We start from the raw sequence: 21,816 nt of genomic DNA, 5'->3' as shown, positions 1-21,816 counted from the left end.
TACTTCAATTAGAATGCATGAAGGAAAAATAATAATATACACAAGACTATTAACAATGTAAACTTCAAATCTAATCAACTGAAAAACTTTTAATTGATCAGTTAAATAAGATAGCTGATCAAATAAATAAGATCAATTTAAAAATCTGAACTTCGAGTAAATGGAAAACCATTTTGGTTTCAGAGAACAAATAACAAATGCCACATATCTGACTCCTCAAGGCAAAGAGGCAGCAAGGTAACACCAGGACCAAATGCTATGCATACTGTATGGGACGGCTCTGATTGGTTTCCTTTGTTATAAAGAGCAGTTCAGTATGGAAGAGAGGGCAGCAAGTTTTTCCTAGAAAAAACTTAAATCTTAAGACATTTTTCCCAATGAAGAGTTCTAGGAAGTAGACATAAAAGCCATGGGCTGCCACTGTGGAGAACCTTGCATGACATAGCCAAAAGAAGTCCGACATCCGCTCTGGAGGGAACTTAGATTTCTGAGCAAAGAAATGTCATGACCAAATTTAGGTACAGGAGAGATGATTCTGGCAGCAGAACAAGGAAGCAGTATAAGGAAGACGTTATCCTTGGTTAAACAGGGAACTGTGACTGCGATCGGGACTGTGGAAGAGGGAATGAAGAGATGATACCAAGACAACTCACTGGATGAGAGGAAAAAGAAGAAAGAGTCAAGGATAACTCCCAGGTCATGGGCCTGGTACACACAACTAGACGTACACAGTAAGTGCTTCATGAATGTTCATGGGCACAGTTGACATTCCTTTCTTTATATACATTCAAATGAAACTTTTATTAAGGGACAATTAACAAGGAGGTGTAGCATGATAATCCTTTTGCTGTTCTGTATTGTGTCAGTTTTCCTGAAGTTCACAGATGTTTGAATAAAAACTAATTTAAACTAAGACGGAGTCTTTATAGCAGTATTTGGTGAATGAAGTTAGGTGGAAGAAAAGAACTGATTATTTCATCCTTTTGACCATCATACTTGAGAAAGCAAGGAAAAGCAAACCTAAAGGACAGGGGTTAATGTTTTTTCTTCAGAACTCAAATTTAAAAAAAAAAAAGGGAGGAGGAGGTTAAAAATAAAAATATTTTGGAATTTATTTTAAATGCTTTTTCATTCATTCAATGCAGGGACACCGATAAAACAAGGTACTTTTGAGTTAGAAAAACAAGCCATTTTGACCAGTACTCTTATTAAAATGGGTATTGTATTTATCTTGACTTGTATAAAATGTAAAATAGGTCCAAGGCTATAAGACTTTTTAAATATTCATTTTCCTTGTCCTGAATGTTTGAGATCTCATAATCAAGTTCTTCCCCCAACTCCACCCTCCCACCCACCCTCAAATAAATATATTTCAAATGTATTTCAAAAATGTGATTCTTAAAAATATCTTTGTTCCTAGGCTAGGAACAGATATTCATGCAATTTATAAAAAGCTTGCTAGAGGAAGAAACAGAACATTTTAAGTAAAAAATGTGAAACTAGTAAGTAAACAATCTATAGATTCCATAGTTGTTTGTTATCAACTTAATTCCTTACTCATACAACTAAAAGTTAGCTAGAGTTAAAACTATCGGACATATCTAGAAAGAAATACTAGAACCTTAAAGGTAATTAAGTCATTTCATCTTACTTCTTGTTTGACTTTTTCTACAGCCACATCCATGTCTTTCTGGCTATACTTCAACACATCTATAATCGCATCGACTGAAACAGGCAAATCTGTGGCTGTCACAGGAACACCCAAATATTCTGGTCCATCAGGAGGAGGAGGTCCTATTACCTGTGGAAAAATATGTAACACAAACTGTCAGGGAGGGAAATGAGAAATTGAGGGAGCTAAATGAACAAAAAACCACATGGGACAATCATTTTCTCATCTATCAACCATATGTTGTCAAAGTCTAGACTACCTTTTAAAAATTTTTCCTCCAGGGGCAACTAGGTGGTACATAGATAGAGCTCCGCCTTGGAGTCAGGAGGACCTGAGTTCAAATCAGACCTCAGACACTTGACACTTTCTGGCTGTGTGACCCTGGGCAAGTCATGTAACCCTGATTGCCTCACCCCCAAAAAAAAGTGCAAAAATTTTTCCTCAGTTGTCACTTGAAAACTCAAGTCTATTTGCTTTGGCCTGAAATCTGTACTTCAGAATAAAAAGACAAATTTCTTCACAGGAGGAAAAAGTCTTCCAACTTCAGAGTTCAAAGCAAAACTTAGCCCCTTAACCCACAAAACAAAGAAGAGCTAGTGTCAAAGTGAGCTTTCATTTACTCACTCACTACAGTAGAGGACCCCAAACCTAACAATTTTAACTGTATTTCATTTCTTTTTCCTTCTGATCTCCTAGTCCCTAAACTGTCACTAATAACTAAAAGAAACAAAAATGAGTGGTTTCAGCAGTTTTCCTTATCCTTCCAAACTCTCAACCAAAGTGCCAAGGCGTATAGGATCAGAAAAAATAGTTCTAATCCTTTACAGGTCTCTAATCTTACCTAATACAAGAATAAAATAAGCAACTGCCCAGATCCCAAAACACCCCCACTAAAGAGTAACTCAACAGCAAGGAGATGATGGGCCTCTAATGCAGATTCTAGATGACTCTTTCAGGTTAGAAATCCAGGACTGGGAACTAGAAAGGACCTTAAAGAACTAGTCAAACTCCCTCATTTTACATGCAAGGAGAATGTAATGACTTGCCCAAGGTCAAAGTTACTAAGAAGCAGAGCTGGGATGCAAACCTAATATTCTGGGTACGTTTCCAGTGTCCTGTGATACCAAACTGCCACACAAGGACTGGACAAAAGCATTCTAAAGCAAAGATTTTTATTGTTTACCAGTGCTTCATAATGGTGACAGGGAATGGTATCACACACTAAGAGTCTGTTTTTGAACAGTATTCCTGAAAATGCAATTATTAAAAATATCCTTAGATATCAATCTGGCTTTCTTGACATGCCTAATTCAAACATTTCTCATTGGTTTTCAGTAATTAACAGTAAAAGTCACCAAGCAAAACATTAACCTTCAATCAGAATATAGTTTTTTCTCCTCCTTTAAAAATTTTACTGTAGGTGCTAAAAAAATCTAGTCCAAATGCCTCAAAATAAGAGGAAAGAGACACAGGAAATATATTCCTCCTTCCCCCAAGGACAAATTAACACAGTTAACTAATGGTAGAAATCAAGCCTCCTGAATTTTTTAAAAAAAATAAACAACTACTTACAGGAATATTAAATGTTCCTAGGAAGTCAAATTCATCAAGTTTTGCATCATGTTGATTTTTCTGAGAATGCTTGCTTATGTCCAGAAGGCTTTAGAAAAAAGGAATTTGCTTTTTTAGATTTAATTCACTTCTAATTAGGACCCCAATGCTCACAAATATGGCAGTATTTCACACTCTCAAATAAACCAGTGATGTTCTCTGGGCAGGTCCTCCCTCCCCCAATGTAGCCTACAACTCTATGACTTAGTAGGGCTTCAAGAATGGCTTGCTCTGGTTGAAAGAAAACAAAACCCCTAGTTACTCCGCGTCTGTAGGCAGACAGTCTTAGGCGGGACGATCCCTCTCTCCACCCCCCACCCCCCAAGCTCAAATGCCTGCCATGATCAAGGACCAACCTCCACACCAACACACAGCATCTAAGTAAGACTTTAAAGGAAGAAGTAGAGCTCTAATCATAAAATCTTGAGGGTTATCTAAATTTTCTAGTCAAGTTAACAATTTTCACCTTCAAAGCTCTAATAGAACTCTAATTAGCAGGAAACACTGTCAGTTGGCTCCCTCCCTTTCCAGCCAGCCCCCCAAAGGCCTCAGGGCTAGAGAGGAAGGCCATGCCCTCTCCTCCAGCCCAGGTACACCTGGACTCATGCTGTCTTTTGCATGACACTACAGCCTCCAACTGTTTCCTCCAAGCAGAAAAAAATTCCTAATTGTAGCTCTGACCCCAACACGTGGGAGAGTACCTTGGGCCACCAAAAGCATGAGTTTGTTGAAATAAACACCCAGAAAAAGAATATCGTCTCACCTATTTGTTATTTCAGTAGTTACAGGAGCCGGTTTGTTAGGGCTGTCTTTCAGTAGTGGGTCAAACTTAAGATATAAGGACTGTTTTCTCAAGGCAGATTCCTTAAACTAAGGAGAAAAAAGAAAAGACCCCCAAAATTAGTTAAACTACTGTACACAATCCAATCATCTCACAGATGATTTTGGTTTAGGACTTGCAATCAGAAATAGAAATATCCCTATATCAAATCATGTGTTTAAATTATATCAGATTCCAATTTTTAGTAGAATTATTATATACTTACTGAAGACATTCCAAATTGTTCCAAATAGTCAATTTCTATACCCGTACCTAAAACTGAAGAATAAATTCACCAATAAAGTATTTCAAATGACATTACACTTTCAAGATTGCCCTCTGCCCCAACCTCTACCAACACCCAAAACACCAAATAAATTCCAGACACATCCTAAAATTTAATTCAGAGCTAAAAAGAAAACTTACAGACAAGTGCCTATTACACTAGGCATATATAAATTATCTGTTAATTCTCCCAACTCAAATACCTAGGCAAAGATCTCTAGAAACTACATTAGGAAACAAAACCTAAGAGACTGAAATAATTAATACTAATGTGCAAAAGATGGCTGACATATAACCAAAATATATTAGCACTTGCAGAATTAAATAGAGGATCACAGATTTAGAGCAGGAGGGAGCCTGAGATGTCATTTAGTTCAACCTCCTCCTTTAACAGATGAGAAAACTATGGCCTAGCTAAATGACTTGCCCAAGGTCACACAGTATATAATAAATGGCAGAACAGGATTCACACCCAGCATGCTCTCCACTCCATCATGCTGACATTTAGCCTTCTTATTTATTCATATGTTCAAATATTTTTCTATAAAGAAATATTAAGATTAGATATTAAGTCTTTAAATTCATATTATGAGTAGCAGTGGATATTAAAAACATTTAATCAGACTAGTCTTTATAAAAATAAAAAGAAATTATAATTCTAATCAAGATAGCCCTTATTTTTTGTAGATCTCCATCTAATATCTTGCCCTCTTATCCACTCTTTGAAAACCCTGAACATAGGCTGAATTAGCATTGTCTTCCAATGCCTAAAAGATATTTACTGGCTCAAAAACAAAAGCAGTAAAAACAAAAGGCAGGAAAGGATGAACAATATACAGTACAAAGGGTACATGCTTGGGGAGGGGTTTAAAAGTGTATGTTATAATCATTACTTTACAATTACTTTCCCCAAGACTTACATGAACTGATGCTGAGTGAAATGAGCAGAACCAGGAGAATACTGCACACAGTAACAGCCACATTGTGCGATGACTGACTTTGATAGACTCAGCCCTTCTCAGCAGTGCAAGGCTCTAAGATATCTCCAAAAGACTCACAATGGAAAAAGCTATCCACATCCAGAAAAAGAACTATGAAACCGCAATGCAGATTGAAGCATACTATTTGCTCTCCTTTTCTTTTGTTGTTTTGTTTTGATTCTTCATTCTCATGGTTCCTCCCATTGGTTCTAATTCTTCTTCACAACATGATTAATGTGAAAATATGCTCAATATGAACGTATAAGTAGAGCCTATATCAGACTGCACGCCATCTTGGGAAGTGAGGAGGAGTAGGAGAAAATTTAAAACTCAAAATCTTATGGAAGTAAATGTTGAAAACTACAAATTAAAAAATTGTTTTTTTTAAATTACTTTCCCCAAATAAATTGTGGGGAAATTTGGTTACTAAATATATATAGGTCTACCAAATAGTACTAATGTTGCTGGCATCATTATCTTTACATGTTGCGGTAATAAGCCCCACTCTGGTCAGATCTGTACAGTTTGGGTACAATGACAAAAATCTGTGAAATTTTGTATTCAAACTTTCATCTCTAATCAATCTCTTAGCCTTTCCTCCTTTGTTTTACTCTCCCTATTCTTTGTCCTCAAGGCCATCCCCGAGTGCCCTCTTTACCCCTTCTCCATCTTTACTCCTCCTTGCCTCTGGTCTGCGGTGAAGAGGTGGACCTTGTAACTGCCAAGTCTAGCTTTCCTATCATGTCCTCACTCCTGTCATCTCCAGCCTACTTCAAGAACTTGTCCTACTTATCTACTACCTACAGACCTCTGCTCAAGTCTCCAACATCCTTAATTTAAAAAACAATTCCTAAGAAGAGTTATTGGGGCAGGACCTCTATTTCACCATTTCCTCTTCAATCCCTCGAAACTTAGATTCTAATCCTATCACCTTAAAAATCAAGCAAGCAAAAAAAATAAAAGTAAAAATAAATCAAGCAAGCACCAACTAACTGCCAGGCACTAGGGATAAAAAGATAGGAATGATTCTGTCCCTGCCCGAAAAGAAAGATCAATAATAGAACACAGGCACACCGATGCACTGTGAAATCATGAATTGGTCCACTTTTTCTGGAAAACCACTTAAAACTACATGGGAAAAATAAGTGTCAAACTGTTTGTACCCTTTAACTCAGCAATTGCACTCCTGGATATGTGACCCAAAAGGATCAGAACCAGACCATGCCCACAAGCTGGCTCTAGCATACCTTTCCAGCCATACCCCAACTCTATGCTATGCTTGCTGCATCCCACCTGTACCCATCTGCCCAAGCCATCCTCCACCACCCTGAAAATATATCCCCTCTTCAACCCTTTTCTTTTGACAACCCTCAAATTCCCCTAAAGGTTAATGTTCTCCCCTTGGTCAAAGTACCTAGCACTACTAATCTTAGTGCATGCCGCATTCCCTCCTGGAGGACAGACAGCCTGCATTTTTGCCTGTTTTCTCAGTGCCTGGCACAGGCAGTACTTAATAAATGTTGTTGGTTGATTGATATTGATAAGTTTGAAAGCAAGCATTCTTAGATAAGACTCAAGATGAACTCATTTTTAAGGTAAATGGGATGTTTCCTAGAAGGCCGCTTACCTTGTGAAGGAGACCTGAAGTCCTCTTCAGATACGGCAGTTTCTATCTTGACATCTGAGTCCAATTCACTCTTCTGGGGGAGCTCAGAGTCTGTGGTTAATGGTGGACTAACATGACTGCTTGTGTCAACTGACGTACCTGAAGAATTCTCTCTTTTCTCCTAAAAATAGTTTCAGAGTTAAATCTTGGTCCTACAGAACCAAACATCATGTGACAATTGTGTGCTCTCTCTAAAAACTTAAACAGTAACTTAAACATTAATTGAAGGCCTTTACCATACAAGTACAAAGAATGGAAATGATTCTTGTTCCCGACAAGCATACGATTACACAGACCCTGTGTGCTGAAAAAGGTTCTGAGAAGAAGTTATTTCCTTTCCCAACCAAAAATCTCCCAAACATCTGGGAGGCTACATGTAAAGAATTCACATTCTTTCCCTTCAGGCACTGCTTCTCAAAACTTCCTCTTGAAATATAGACAAAACTGGGAGGGGAAACAGTTCTTGTAATTAACTTAACACTGGATTCTGTGGTCCCAACAAGCTGGCCTGCTTTATGGTCCTCCCACACTCCAGATGCCATCTCCTACCCACACTGTGGGCAGGCTGTCCCTCAGGCCCAAACAGAAGCACACCTAGTTTCCTTCAACTTTTTGTTCAAAGCACCTCCTACTTAAGACCTTTTCTGGTCCCTACCAGCTGCCAGTGCTTCCCTACAAAAAGGGATCTTGTATCTATTCTATAGACACCTGCACGAGCTCAGTTCCATACCTCTCACCCCAAAAGACAATGTGATAAAACCTTCAAGGGCATGAAATATTTCATTTTTAACTTTGAATCCTCATTTCCTAGTAAAGTTCCTGGAAGAAAGTAAATGCTCTAAATGCCTGCTAATTCTGACTTAAATTAGTTCTAAATATTTTCCTTCCATGGTAGTAAGCAGAGAGAGTACCATAGAGGACATGGGATTTTTCAGTTGTACATCTGGGGGGAAAAAATTAAAAATAAAATTTGCAATACTAATCAGTAAGGAAGGCAACAAATGGCACTTTATGTTTGGAGCTACCCCAGATTTAAGTAAAGGTTCATGCTGCCTGAATTAGGGGAAATGACATAGGTGGAAGATAGCTTGCTGGATAACTGCTAAAGTAATTTTTAAAATACTTACATAAGCTTAGAGTCTAAAGCCTTTCTGTAGACTGATGCTAATTTGTAATTATGATAATGAAAGCCTACAGGTCTATACTGAGGCAACAGTATGAGTAAAAATTTTATTAAATAAAAATAAAATATAGATGATATAAATCCATTAATCCTACAAACAATATTTAAGCTCTTAAGGATTCACAAAACAGTAACTTCATCTGTTCACACATTTTTAAAAGTTCTCATTTCCAAAAGAAATGACAGAACAGAGAAAAAAAACTTTTTCAATTGGTTGAAAAAAAAGAAATAAACTTCTTGATGATCAAACATTGATCCTGAACATTCTATCAAGGAGATATATATAAACAATATCTGAGACAGAGTGAGGGTGGAGGTAAAGGGGATATGGAAGGCAGCAGAAGCACAGCGTACTTATACACTCCAACATACATACACAGACACACACACATGCATATATTATATATGCCACCCATGTGTGTATATATGCATTTGTATGAAACATAATGCTATATCTAAACATAAAGATCCCATTACATATAATAAGCCACATATTATATCGCTACACAATTGCACTATATAGTACTGGGTGTCAGAGATCATCTGCCTCTACCTGTCAACAGGAATGAAAAGATATCCCTTAGACCAGATGAATAAACTCAATACTCCCAATTAAGGACACAGAGTGGAGGACAACCTTTGTAGTCCCTCTATCTTACTACAATGAAATACACCATACCTGATCCCCTGCTATCAAAGTTTCTGTTCCTACTGGAAGCACGGATTCAGCTGCAGCGATAGGGGTAATAACCTGCCTGAAGACAATATAACAAGTTTAAAATGAAGTCAATAAAGATTTAAAATTGACCACACAAGCCTGGAATATGCTAGTAGAAGTTTGATTATACTTATATCAATCTAGGCTAGACACTCAAAGACAAAGGGAGACCGGGCTTGACAGGCACAATAAAAGTTACAGGTGTAACAGTAAAAAAATTCTGATGTCACCTCTCATACTAGACTTTTAGTAAATGAGCATTTTTAATCAGACCACAGAAAATAGACTTGTGGCAAAAAAAAAAAAAGAGTATAACAATTCTAATCACAGTATGAAATATCAACAATGATAGAAATATAGTAGGCCTAACATTCATTCACAATAGGTTACTAATCAGAAATTTAGTAAGTTTTCGATCTATATTAAAGAATCATACTTATGTAAAAATGCCACTAGATTCTAATGGTATATTCTCCAAAGCAGAATAATTAAAATGCCAAAATCAGCTCACAGGTCAAGTCTTTTTCCTCCCTCAACAGTCAATTTTAACTCTCAATAACAAATTAAGCTCTAGCCTTCCTGTTAGAAGGGAAATGAAGTTTGCTATTTTTAGAGAGACAAGTTCAGAATTTGATTAACATATTAAATAAATTTTATAAACTACAAACAAAATTTTAATAATAACATGAAATTCTTATAGAAATCTCAAGATTCTGATAATACAGCAGGCAGCCCACCCATTAAGGAACTTTACTTACTGACTTCTAGGTAAGTCATCAATAACAGTCACACTATTCTGCTCTTCCCTGGAAAGACAGTCCTTCTGTGCTACGTGATTCTCTTGAAGCTGAGTGGTTTCATTACTAGATTTCTGGTGATCAAAAGTAGAAGGCTTAGATTTTTTTCCAAAGGGGTTAAAGTCTAGATCATTAAGCTTGTCCCAATCTAAATTATAAGATCCCTTTGGAAGAGGATCCATATTTTCTTTATCCTGACATTTGCTTTCCTTTGCCAAGTTTTTTGTCACTTTTTCTTGGGTTGTAGAAGGTTTCTTGGAAAGAGGCTTTATTACAGGCCCCTTCCTCAGTTTACTTGGTAGTGGCTTGACAGTAATGTTATCAGAAAATTCAAATTCTAGTTTTGTAGGCTGGCCTTTCAAAGGCCCAACCACTTGCACAGGCTTCTCTTCTACAAGGGGAAGATTTGGTAATTCAGAATCAATCACCTTTTTTTCATCATTGCTCACAAAGTCAGAGTTACAAGCTAGCAAATGTGTTGATGCACTGGCAGACTGGATATCATGTGCTGTATTAGAAACTGGTTCTTCAGGCTGTCCAGAGTCCAAAGATAACTTCCGTTCTTCCATACCAGATACCACTTCATTCATAATAAGATTTTGGGTTACCACATTGCCATTCGACTCATCCTCTAAGGCCGATTCTCTATTTATTTCATTTGTGCTTTTGTCAGTCAATGAAGCAGATCTTATACTGTCACAACTTTTCTCTGAGATTTTTTCAGGGCTTCTAGAAGATTTTATTTCTGGGTACTCTTTAAAGCCTTCAGAAGTAAGTGGAAAAGTATCATTCAATGAGTAATAGTTAATTTCTTCTAAGAGAATTTCAGAGTCAGTTACTACTGGAGGCTTTAACAAACTTTCAACAGACCTCGGAATGTGGGATGAGTTCACGAATGGATCAAAATCCTCCAGACCATCCAGGTCAATATTGTAGGAGCCACTGCTTTTCACTGGCAGCAGATCATCTGGATAAGGGGCAGGATTTGTTTCTTGTCTTTGAGGATCTTCATTCATAGTTTTCCTATCTACTTCCTTGGCTATCTGCTGATTTCTTTCAAAAATAAAAATAAAAAAAATTACAGAGCTTCAAGATTAATTTTTAATTCATTTGAAAGAACTTATTTACAAGCATAATGAACATATTTGCCCAAATCTCCACTTGGCATAGAGATTTAACCTAGACTACAATACTACTCAGAAATAGTATTTATAGGTAATGTCACCAGATGCTAGGCACTGACTTCATTTGCTGATCTGTTTTGGAGCCAGACATTCAGCTAGTTCTACTTGTAATTTTCTCTCCCATTAAGCCCAAATTTCTCCATCTCATCCACCTTTGATGGAGGAAGCTAAAGTTAAAACAGACTCCGATTATCAACAGAAGAATCAGCAAGCTAACAAAGGTTTGGAGAAGAATATATTCACATATGTATGCCGGGGCAGAAACAAGGTAGGGGAAGAAGAGAAATAGAAGTGGGAATATGAAACTGAAACAGGAAACAGCTTGAGGACAGAGATATAACTGTAAAATGAGACTACGGAATTGTTAGCAGAACAATGCAGAAGTGTAATTTGCAGGGAAAAACTGAAGGCTCCCTTCACTCCACCCAAATATATAATTCCTGGCTGTTTTCTACTAGCAAAGAGTTTCTGTATTATGAGCTTTGGAACTAAGTCAACTGTGAGACATCATAATATATCAACCACATCGATATCCAATCAAGTTACGATGTTGCAATCAAGAAAAAGTTGTCACCCCACCTCCATTACCCCTACACATCTAGCCAAGAGAACTTGAAATCAGATCATAATGGCTTGGCCAAAACTTACTTTTCATATCTTGATGTAGGAGGGTGAGAATTGTTTAAGTCATCTGCACAATCATCCAGAGTAAAAGAGTTCTCAAGTTTACCTGTCATGGTTGGGCTTAAAATTCTATTTGTCTGTGGATCCCGCAAAGGAGTTTGAAAAGTTACCTGTTTATAAAGAAAGGAAAGAGAGAGAAAGAGAGTTAACTCTTAAATAATTCAAGGCCTTCAACAATAGTGTCGGCATTATTCCTGTTTCTCTCATTAGAAAAGAGTAGGCCCCCAAAAAGGAACATGGAAGACAGTGGTTTTAAACACAAAAACAAAACACACTTACTTTCATAGCTTTTGCTATATTTTTTGGTGGCACATTTTCTTTCTGGGATGTACGAAAAACTGATGATCTTCCTGTTAGCTCCGGTGGTGAAAACAGGAAGTCACAAGTTTCTGCAGTTATATCACCACTAACATTTTCGTCATTTAAGATCTGCAGACTCATTCTGGAAAAGCAAACCATCCACATAACAATGTAAGGAGTCGTCACAGAAACAGCCGGTCTTTCAGATAATCTTAACAGGAATAGAATGGGTCAGTTTAACCATACAAACTTGACTGCTAACGTAATTCAGAGTGCGATATTCTACCTAAGTATAGCAGATATAGTTACACAGTCCAGTAATTAATGCCTTTAGCCTCTATTGCCAAGAAAAGTAGAACTGTAAATTTGCTTTCACATAACTCAGGCTCAATTAACTAATCAACTCATATAAATCACAAAGCTACCTACTCAACTGTACTACGTACCTGGCCTTCAGACTTCAGGTATAACCTCTACAAAGAGGATGGGGGAAACAACTTCTTAGAAGGACTCAACAAATCTGCTTTGGAATGTAAAAGCCACACTCGGTTTTCTAGTTCTCAGGAATCAAGTGACCCAATTTTCAGAGAAGAGAAGAGGTTCTACAAACTATATTTTAGACCTGACCATCTCACTCCACTATTCAAACTCTCCTGGCTGGTTCCCTATTGACCCCATTATAAAATATAAACACCTGTTTGGCTTTGAAAGCTCTTTACCACCTGGCCCCAATCTACCTTTCCAGGCACATTATAAATTACTCCCCTTCCCAAATTCTATAGCCTAGTTAAGTTAACCTTCTTTCTATTCCTCACCCACTACACTCCATCTCCTATGTCAATACCTCAAAAAAAAAAAAACCCTCCCTCCTCACAAAATACTTCACTTCCTTCAAGATGTCAGCTCAGACACCCCCTTCTACCTGAAGCATTTCCTGATCCCTGTAATTATCTACTCCATTCTCTTTATGTTTAATCTGAATATATGTATACATTTTGCCACCTCTGTTAGAAACTAAGCTCTTTTCCAGTAGGGATTATTTTATTTAGTTGTATCCTAAGCACCTGGGATGCAGTGGTCAACAAGTATTTATTAAGTGTCCAACTGGGGAATAACTGAACAAGTTGTGGTATATGATTGTGATACAATACAATTATGCTATAAGAAATGATGAGCTGGATAGTTTCAGAAAAACCTGAACAGATTTGCATGTACTGATGCAAAGTGAAGTAAACAGAACCAGGAGAACACTGAACACAGTAACAGCAATACTGTACGATGATCAACTCTGAATGACTTAGCTATTTTCAGCAATACAAAGATCTAAGACAACTGAAGGACTTATGATGAAAAATGCTATCTACCACCAGAGAAAAAACATGAAGTCTGAACCCAAATCAAAGTATACTTTTTTTTATTTACGCTTTATTTTTCTTGGATTTTTTTTTTGGTCTGTTTTCTTTCACAACATGACTTAGTATGGAAATATGTTTTACATGACTGCACATGTATATAACCCATATCAAATTGCTTGCCCTCTTAGGGAGAGGGAAGGGTTAGGAGGAAGGAAGAGAATTTCAAACTCAAAACTTTAAAAGATGAATGTTAAAAATTGTTTTTACATGTAATTTAAAAATAAAATATTAAAAACTTTTTTGAAAATTAAAAAAATCCATTGCTGAATTTAATACAAGAGAAAGGTGCTCTTAATATTAAAAAAAATTCTTTTGTTAATAAACTCCGTAGAGCATAAAGAAGAAAATGTTAAATGATGCCTGAAAACTATAAACAATGAAGAAATACAATAGATTAAGAGAAGCTTGAGAGTTAGAACTAAGACAGTTAATCCTCTAGTGTGAACAGAGCCTCCTTGGACACAAGGAGAGGTGCTAGAAATGAATCAAGAGATAAAAAGTGAAATTAAGACTGAAACAAGAGTTCTGGAGGAAAAAAATGGGCGACCAGGGTGAGACCTCGTCCTCCCCTCCACATTGTCACTCAATACAAAGGCTCTCGATTAACTTTAAGATTACATGTGAACTCTTCCGTGATCCCTAAAATCTTCCACCTCCCTCCTTTCCAGTCTTACCATACACATTGCTCTCCCAGTCACCTCGGCAATTTTACTATTGCCAAATTTTTTGCAACCCCATTATGAATTTCAACCCACAGTTTAAGAAGCGCTGCCATAGACAACCTAAACACCATATTGCACAAATAAACAAAAAAAAAAATTGTAGGAGGGAATCTGGAAACCAAAAGTAATTAAAAATTGAAAGCAAAAGTCAAAAGGTTAAATCAACATAGCACAAAGAATAAAAGAAACAATTCAAAATTAATCAAATTAATCAAAAATTTTACTGAGACTTGAAAGGAAAAGAAATCATGAGAGAGAGTACCCCTTAAGACTACTGTACACAGGAAATTTCTGGCTTTCTACGTGGTTGCAAGAATTCCAACACAATGAAATAGAAAGTTGTAGCAAATTAGAAGCCAATTCTGTGTTTAATTACTTGATACCAAGCATTTATAGTCTGAATCACTGATCTACATAGAAAGTTTAAACACTTAACAAGAAAACAATATATTGGTTGAGGAGCAAAAGGGTGGTCTTCACTAAACCAGCCACATCAAAGGGGAGTTTATGTTGACTGCCTTTATTATGGCACTCTGGTTTAGTCTCACACATGCGCTAAAGATATGTAAAACAGATCCAAGTGAAGGGAGATTGCTAGGGCATTTGACATCTATATGGAAACCCCATGCTGTCACCAAATAATGTAAGTGTCGAATTGTTTGGGAAGGCGGTTTAAGTTCATTATAGCCTAGCCGCAAATTCATTTTCTTCTCCCCTATATGTAAGGCTTCCAAATTTAAAAGCGCATTAAACCAAAACATCATAATAATCTGCTTTACATGGATGACATTAAATTACATGATTCCCCTGAAAAACATAATAAACAGTTCCCTTCCACTTGTGCCATTTTTCTCTAATCAAAACTTCACTTGTACTTGCTAAGTGTAAAATTTTTAGTGTATAGCAAGGAAAGGTAGAAACAAATCTCTGAGCCTGAACATGGAGATGAAATTGAACCCATGGATTAAGGTAACACTTACAAATACTTTGATCCCCCTCCAAGCAAGACACATCTAGTATAAGCTGTTGTGTGTCCTTCATTCTCCAAGAGGACCATGACATCAGGAAGGTGATGCCATGACCTGCAAGTGAATTGGATTTAAGTGAGGGAGGGCTGTGCAAAGTCACCAGCCTCATTCTCTCCTCCAGAGCCATCTGGGTCCAGTGGCAAGATATAGATCAAGGACAACTGGAGATGGCCCCAGATGCAGTGGGAGACCATGGCCTTTTTAAGCTAAGGTCTTTCCCGGGTCTCAGTTTGACAGAGGCAATGCCCATTCGGTGATTAAGACAAAAGTAAGAAATGAGGCACAGAATGGCTTCTTTTACTTGAATGTTAGTATGGGTAAGGAGGATTTTGTTATTCTTTTTAGATAATAGTTCCAAGATCCTAGATAATATTTCCCACAAATTATGGTTAAAAACAACTTCTATCAAGCAGTCACAAGAGATATAGGGGTGACATAATGTACGCATGCACTATCAGGACCATATTGCTAAAGTTAACCTGTGAGCTTAATGTTGGCAATCGGCCTTCTTTGTCTGTTGCCCTATAAAGCAAATGGGCACTGGTGAGTAAGTGGGGGAACTCATTTTGGGATTTGGTTAATTCATAGAGGAATGCATGTACCTGCCTTGATCGGCAGCCATCAAGGCTTGGGGGAATCTGTGTTTGCCTCAACCAGCCCCCATTGAGCCCACCCCTGCAAGAAATATGATTAGAGAATGCTGGAGGAGTTGGTGCTCCCATTATCAGCAACCCTTTTGGGAAGACTAGACTAGAATAAAGTAAGCTTACTTAACCCCTCCAAAGTTGTCTTCCTGTCTGACCCAAAGTGAACCTATGGTAGAATACCTATTAGTGTTAGGAGCCCTCCTGTGTTCTCCTGCCCAACAAATAGTGTTACCTATGTATTTATCTGTGAAACATTAGTCCAAAAAAAAAAACCCATATATCATCTATCTACATATACATACAGATGTAGATAGATAAGATAGATAGATACAGATAGAATAAAGATAGATATCAATCTGGGAAGGGAAGACCCTCAGGGTTTCTAGCCAAAACAGAAACAATTGCTATTTACATTCACTCCGAGCAATCAGGACCCAAATAATGACAGGGCATGGGCTTCGTTCTATTGAGGTATCCAGACTTAAGAGATCAAAGAAGATTTGATCAATTCAATCAATCAACATTTATTAAGCATCTAATGTATGCAGGGTACAGTGTTAAGTGCTAGGGATACCAAAAAAAACCCCCAAAAAACAAAAGGCAAAAGATAGTCCCTGCCCTCAAGGAGTTTACAATCTAACGGAAAGGACAACATGCATACAAATATACACAAAGCAAGCTATATACAGGACAAATAGGAAATAGGATTTTCACTAGAGAAATGCAAATCAAAACAACTCTGAGGTACCACATCACACCTATCAGATTGGCTAACATGACAAAACAGGAAAATGGTAAATGTTGGAGATGTGGGAAAACTGGAACACTAACGCGTTGTTGGTGGAGTTGTGAACTGATCCAACCATTCTGGAGAGCAATTTGGAACTATGCCCAAAGGGCTTCAAAAACGTGCATATTCTTTGACCCAGAAATACTACTGCTAGGTCTGTATCCCAAAGAGATTATAAAAATGGGAAAAAGACCCACATGTGCAAAAATATTTATAGCAGCTCTTTTTGTGGTGGTAAAGAATTGGAAATTGAGAGGATGCCCATCAATTGGAGAATGGCTGAACAAGTTGTGGTACATGAATGTGATGGAGTACTATTGTACTATAAGAAATGATGAGCAAGCAGACTTCAGAAAAACCTGGAAAGACCTATATGAAGTGATGCTGAGTGAAGCGAGAAGAACCAGAAAAACATTATACTCAGTAACAGCCACGTTGTTCAATCACTAATTTTGATAGACTTATCTCTTCTTAGCAATGCAAGGATCTAAGACAACACCAAAAGACTCATGATGGAAAATGCTGTCCACATCCAGAAAAAGAACTATAGAGTCTGAATACAGATTTGAAGCATACTATTTTCCCTCTTTTTTTGTTGCTGTTGTTTTGTTTCTTCTTTCTTTCTTGTGGTTCCTCCTATTGGTTCTAATTCTTCTTTACATGACTAATGTGAACATGTTTAATAGGAATGTCTATGCAGAGCCTATATCAGATTGCAAGCCATCTTGGTGGGGGAATGGGGGGCAGCATTTAAAACTCAAAACTTATGGAGCAGCTAGCGATGTCTGCAGGAGCTGAGCTCAAATCCAGCCTCAGACATACAATACTTACTAGCTCTGTGACTTGGGGCAAATTACAATTGCCTCACAAAAAAAACTCAAAAGCTTATGGAAGTGAATGTTGAAAACTAAAAATTAATTAATTAAAAAAAGGTGGGATTTTAGTTGGAACTTAAAGGAAGCTGGGGAGGTCAGTAGTTGGAGCAGAGAAGGGAAAATGTTCCAAGAATGGGGCACAGCCAGAGAAACTGGCCTGAGCTAAGAGATGGAGTGTTAGCAAGGTAGTCAGTAAGGTATAAAAAGACTAGGGCATGAAGGGCTTACTTTGAACGTCAAACAGAACATTTTGTATTTCCTCCTGGAGGCAACAGGGAACCATGGAGTTAAATGAGTAGGGAGATGACATGATAATACATAACGCAGCATGCTGCACGCTACAAAAATTTATCTCCTGCCACATGCTTAGCAAGACAAGACCTGGGGTTGAACTATATATCAGAATCTCACAATCTTTTCATGATCTGACAAATGACAAATCCTTGTACTACAAAACAGTGGCCTCAAAAACTTGAGGGCTCAACCAATAAACTATACTGGAACCACAGCCTTTTCATAGACCAAACCATTGACCACAATCACAGATACATTACACTGATCCATAAAAAACTTGAAAAGGTATCACCATGACTAAATCAATCAAGTATGTTAAGTGTGTAATCTGTGCCAAGCACTGTGATAGGTGTTAGGGATATAAAAAACAAAAATGAAATGGCTCCTGTCCCGAAAGACCTTATATGCTGGCAGAGGAGGTAACACACACGTTAGGGAAGATACAGAGTAACCTTAGCCTTGGAAGAGAAGTCAAGATTAGCAGCTGGTGGTTGAGGAATTGGGAGAGGGGAGGAAGAGGTGGAAATGGAGGAGGGCAGGGCATGGAGACCAAGAAACTTCCTAAAAAAAAAGTAACTTTTGATCTGGGTCTTGGAGAAAACAAGGGACTCTCAATAAGCCAAGGTCAAAAGAATACCATTACAGCCATAGGAGAAAGAGATCTTAGTTAGAAAAGGTACCTACTAACAGATAAACACAATCTCAAAGCCTCAGTTTCCTTCTCTGTAAAATGAGGATGTATCGTTGTCCTACTTACCTAACAAGGTCGTTGTGAGAAAAATATCCCGCAAACTCTAAAGCACTAGAGATTAGAGAAAGGAAGTGATTTGTTCATGGTCACACAAATTAAGTGGCAGAGCTGGGACTCTAAAAAAAAATTATTTTATCCAAATCTTACTGATTCAACCTTTAAAACATGTCTTGCATCAATTTCTTTCTCTCCAGGTCTCTCTCTCACCTGGACCAGCCTAATTGGTCTTCCTGCTCCCAGGCTCTCCTCTCTCCAATCCATTCTCTATGCAAGTGCAAAAATCATATTACTATGACAGATCTAATCATGTCCCTTTCCTGCTCAAAATCTCTAGTGACTTCTCACTGACTCTGAAATAAAACATATGCTCCACAGCGTAGCCTTTAAGGCCCTCTATAATCTGACTCCAACTTACCTTTCCAGGCTTTTTTTCCCCATATTATTTCCCTTTGTGCATTTCCAACCAAATTGAACCACTAACTATCCACAACTCAACACTCCAACTGCCCATGCCTAGGATGCACTCCCTTCAACTCTGCATCTCAGAATTTTGACCTTCATTCAATGATCAGCTCAGCTACTGCTCTGGGAATGTGTCGGTGCTCTTTAAATAACCATTTAGAAAGAGTAATAGCTAACATTTATACAGCTCCTACTATATGCCAGGCACTGTGCTAAACACTTTACAAATATTATCTCATTGGATCCTCACAACTCTGGATGTAGATGCTATTATTATCCCCATTTTACAGATGAGAATCTGAGGGGAAAAGAGGTTAAATGACTTGCCCAGTCACACAAGCTAGCAAGTATCAAAGGATGGATTTGAAACCAAATCTTCCTGACTCCCAAAGCACCTTTCTCATCATGCCCACGAGGAAGATCACCCTTGTGACAACCAGCACTAGGGCTTCAAAGATGTGTGTTTGTGCTCATAAAAGCAAATCTTCTGTTAATTGTATACCCACATATCTTGAGCCCCCATCTCAGTGTGAAACTTGGGTTCCTAAAGGCATCTTCGATCTAGATACTCAGTTATTACCATACTAATAGAAACCAAAGCAAGATAGAGCATAAAACCAGTAAATGGATTTAGCTGAAGGAAAAAAAAAAAGACACTGACTTTCTTGCTATTTCGGGCTCAAGGCACGCCTGGAATTCTGTTCCTCTGCATTTTCACCTTCTGGCCTCCCTAGTTTCCCTTCAAACCTCAGCTAAGGACCCATCTTCTGCAAGAAGCATTTCCCGATACTTCTTAATTCTGATGCCTTTCCTCTGAGACTGTCCCCAATTTATCCTGACTACATCTTGTTTGCATATTCTCTCCTCATTATACTGTGAGCTCCTAGAGAACATGGACTGGTTTTTTTGTTTCTATTTTTTTTGTTTTTTGCCTTACTCTGTATCCCCAGCGCCTAGCCCGGTATCTGGCACGTGGTAGGTGTTTAATAAATGTCAGCTGACTGACAGAAAAGGAAACATTGGAAAACATTATCAGCAATCACTTCCCAAATGAGTGTATTCCCACTCTCCTTCTCTAACCTCTCCCAGAAAAGAGAAGAAAACAAAAGCTTTCCAAAACAGACCTAGCAAAGGAGGCCAAAATCACGTGGAAACAGGATGAAATGCCCATCGTCCCGTCGGGCAGAAGTCTTTCTCCAGGAGTTCACAAAAAGTAAGTTTACATCCTAATACTTTTATTCAAATACAAAAAGCGGTAATTGCATCCACCTGTGCATCAGTCCGGAGGGCATTTAATATAAAACAATAACAGCAGGATGGCCAGAAAAAACCCTGGACTATTTACATCTGAGCTCAGCTGCAAAGAAAAAAAGAACTATTTTTTTTCCTAGAATAAGAATAGTAATAACTGGTGTTTATATAACGCTTTAAGAGTTGCAAAGTCCTTTACTTACATGTGAGCCTCACAAAAACCCAGGGAGAAGTAGGTACAATTATTATCCCTTTTACCAATCGGGGATGGGGAGAATAAGTATTTATTAAGCACCTATTAAATTCCAGGCACCGAGATAAGGGCTTAACCTTTGCTATCTCAAGTGACTCCCCGCAACAACCCTAAGAGGTAGGTGCTGTTATTGTCATTCCTATTTTGTAGATAAGGAAACTGAGGCAAGGGGAGGTTAAGTGACTTGCCCAAGGTCACAGAGCTAGTAAGTGTCTGAGGCTGCATTTGAACCCAGACTTTTGTGCACTGTGCCACCGAGCTGCCTCTAAATAGGGAAACCGCAGTCTGAGAGGTCAGGGGGGCGCCCAGGAGGACACAGCTGATTAGTGCTAGAAGTGGCACTTGAACTCGGGTCTTGCTGACTCCCAAGTCCTGCTCTCTCTATTCAGGCCGCCTTTGTGAAATACCGGGGTCGGTCGGGGGGGGGGGGGGCCTGGGGTCTATTCCCCCTTCCCACCCCCACCGCTTCCCCCAGCTCCCGGAGACCCCGGACCTCGCCCCCCCCTCCAGAGAGCCGCCGCCTCGGATAACCAACGACCCTGAACCTGGAGGGGCAGGGACAAGGAGGCACGACGCTCCTACCTGCCGGGCTGTGGCTCGTAGGCCACGAGCGCAGACGAGGGAGAAGAAGGGATCCCGGGCGGGGGACGGGGAAGCGCCGGGGCTCAGAGCCTCGGCAAGCCTGACGAGTTCTGTGCAACGGCACCGACTACGCCTCGAAAGCTCCTCCCTGGGCCGCCGAGATTCAAATAAGAACGGTCGGTCCTTTTCAGCCAATCAGAGTGCTGACCAGGAGGCGCGTGCGCGGAGGAGGACACGCGCAGACTCCGTTCCTTGCATGGGTGCGTTAACGGAAGCCCCGCCCCCTGCTCCTGCTCTCCCTCGCAAGCGGGTACCTCCCAGTCTCTAGGAGGAAGTGGTGTTGCCGGGAGCTGATTAAGTTCCGTTTCCGGCCGCTAGGTAAAGCCTGGGAAATGAAGTCTCAATAGTGGGACTTCTCTGTAGAGCACAAAGTCAGACCAATAAGATTTTTGCCATTAAAAAGACGCAGAAAATATAGATATAAAGTATATAAATATAGGTATAGAGTACATAATAAAATATAGGCATAGAGCAGTGGATCAGAGGAATAAGTTAGGTCTGCAAGACACAGTAGTCAATGACCTATTTGATAAACCCAAAGACCCCCAGCTTCTGGGATAAGAATTCACTATTTGACAAAAACTGCTGGGAAAACTGGAAAAGAGTATGGCAGAAACTAGACACAGACCAAAATCTCACACCATATACCAAAATTAAGTCAAAATGGCTTCATGATTTAGATATGAAGACTGATACTATAAGCAAACTGGGAGAGCAAGGAGTAGTTTACCTGTAAGATCTATGGAGAACAGAATTTATGACCAAAGAGCAAACAGAGAACATTAT

At 38.7% G+C, this 21,816-nt stretch overlaps 1 protein-coding gene across 1 annotated transcript in view; it reads right to left on the bottom strand.

Annotated features, from left to right (window-relative positions):
- Positions 1-21,102, bottom strand: part of TACC3 (transforming acidic coiled-coil containing protein 3) — a 29,867-nt gene extending 8,765 nt beyond the window's left edge. The window contains exons 1-10 of the mRNA XM_027836550.1: positions 20,971-21,102; positions 11,880-12,042; positions 11,565-11,710; positions 9,694-10,785; positions 8,897-8,972; positions 6,996-7,155; positions 4,330-4,382; positions 4,047-4,153; positions 3,245-3,332; positions 1,652-1,801 (exon numbers count right to left, since the gene is read on the bottom strand). Of these exons, the coding sequence (XP_027692351.1) occupies positions 1,652-1,801; positions 3,245-3,332; positions 4,047-4,153; positions 4,330-4,382; positions 6,996-7,155; positions 8,897-8,972; positions 9,694-10,785; positions 11,565-11,710; positions 11,880-12,041 (2,034 nt within the window). The 5' untranslated portion in view covers position 12,042; positions 20,971-21,102. The remainder of the gene's footprint in view (positions 1-1,651; positions 1,802-3,244; positions 3,333-4,046; positions 4,154-4,329; positions 4,383-6,995; positions 7,156-8,896; positions 8,973-9,693; positions 10,786-11,564; positions 11,711-11,879; positions 12,043-20,970) is intronic.
- Between the last annotated feature and the right edge of the window lie 714 nt (positions 21,103-21,816).

The sequence above is a fragment of the Vombatus ursinus genome, unplaced genomic scaffold (assembly GCF_900497805.2).
Source record: "Vombatus ursinus unplaced genomic scaffold, bare-nosed wombat genome assembly UNPS02014818.1, whole genome shotgun sequence".
Lineage (NCBI taxonomy): Eukaryota > Metazoa > Chordata > Mammalia > Diprotodontia > Vombatidae > Vombatus > Vombatus ursinus.
This window is presented reverse-complemented; position numbering and strand designations above follow the sequence as displayed.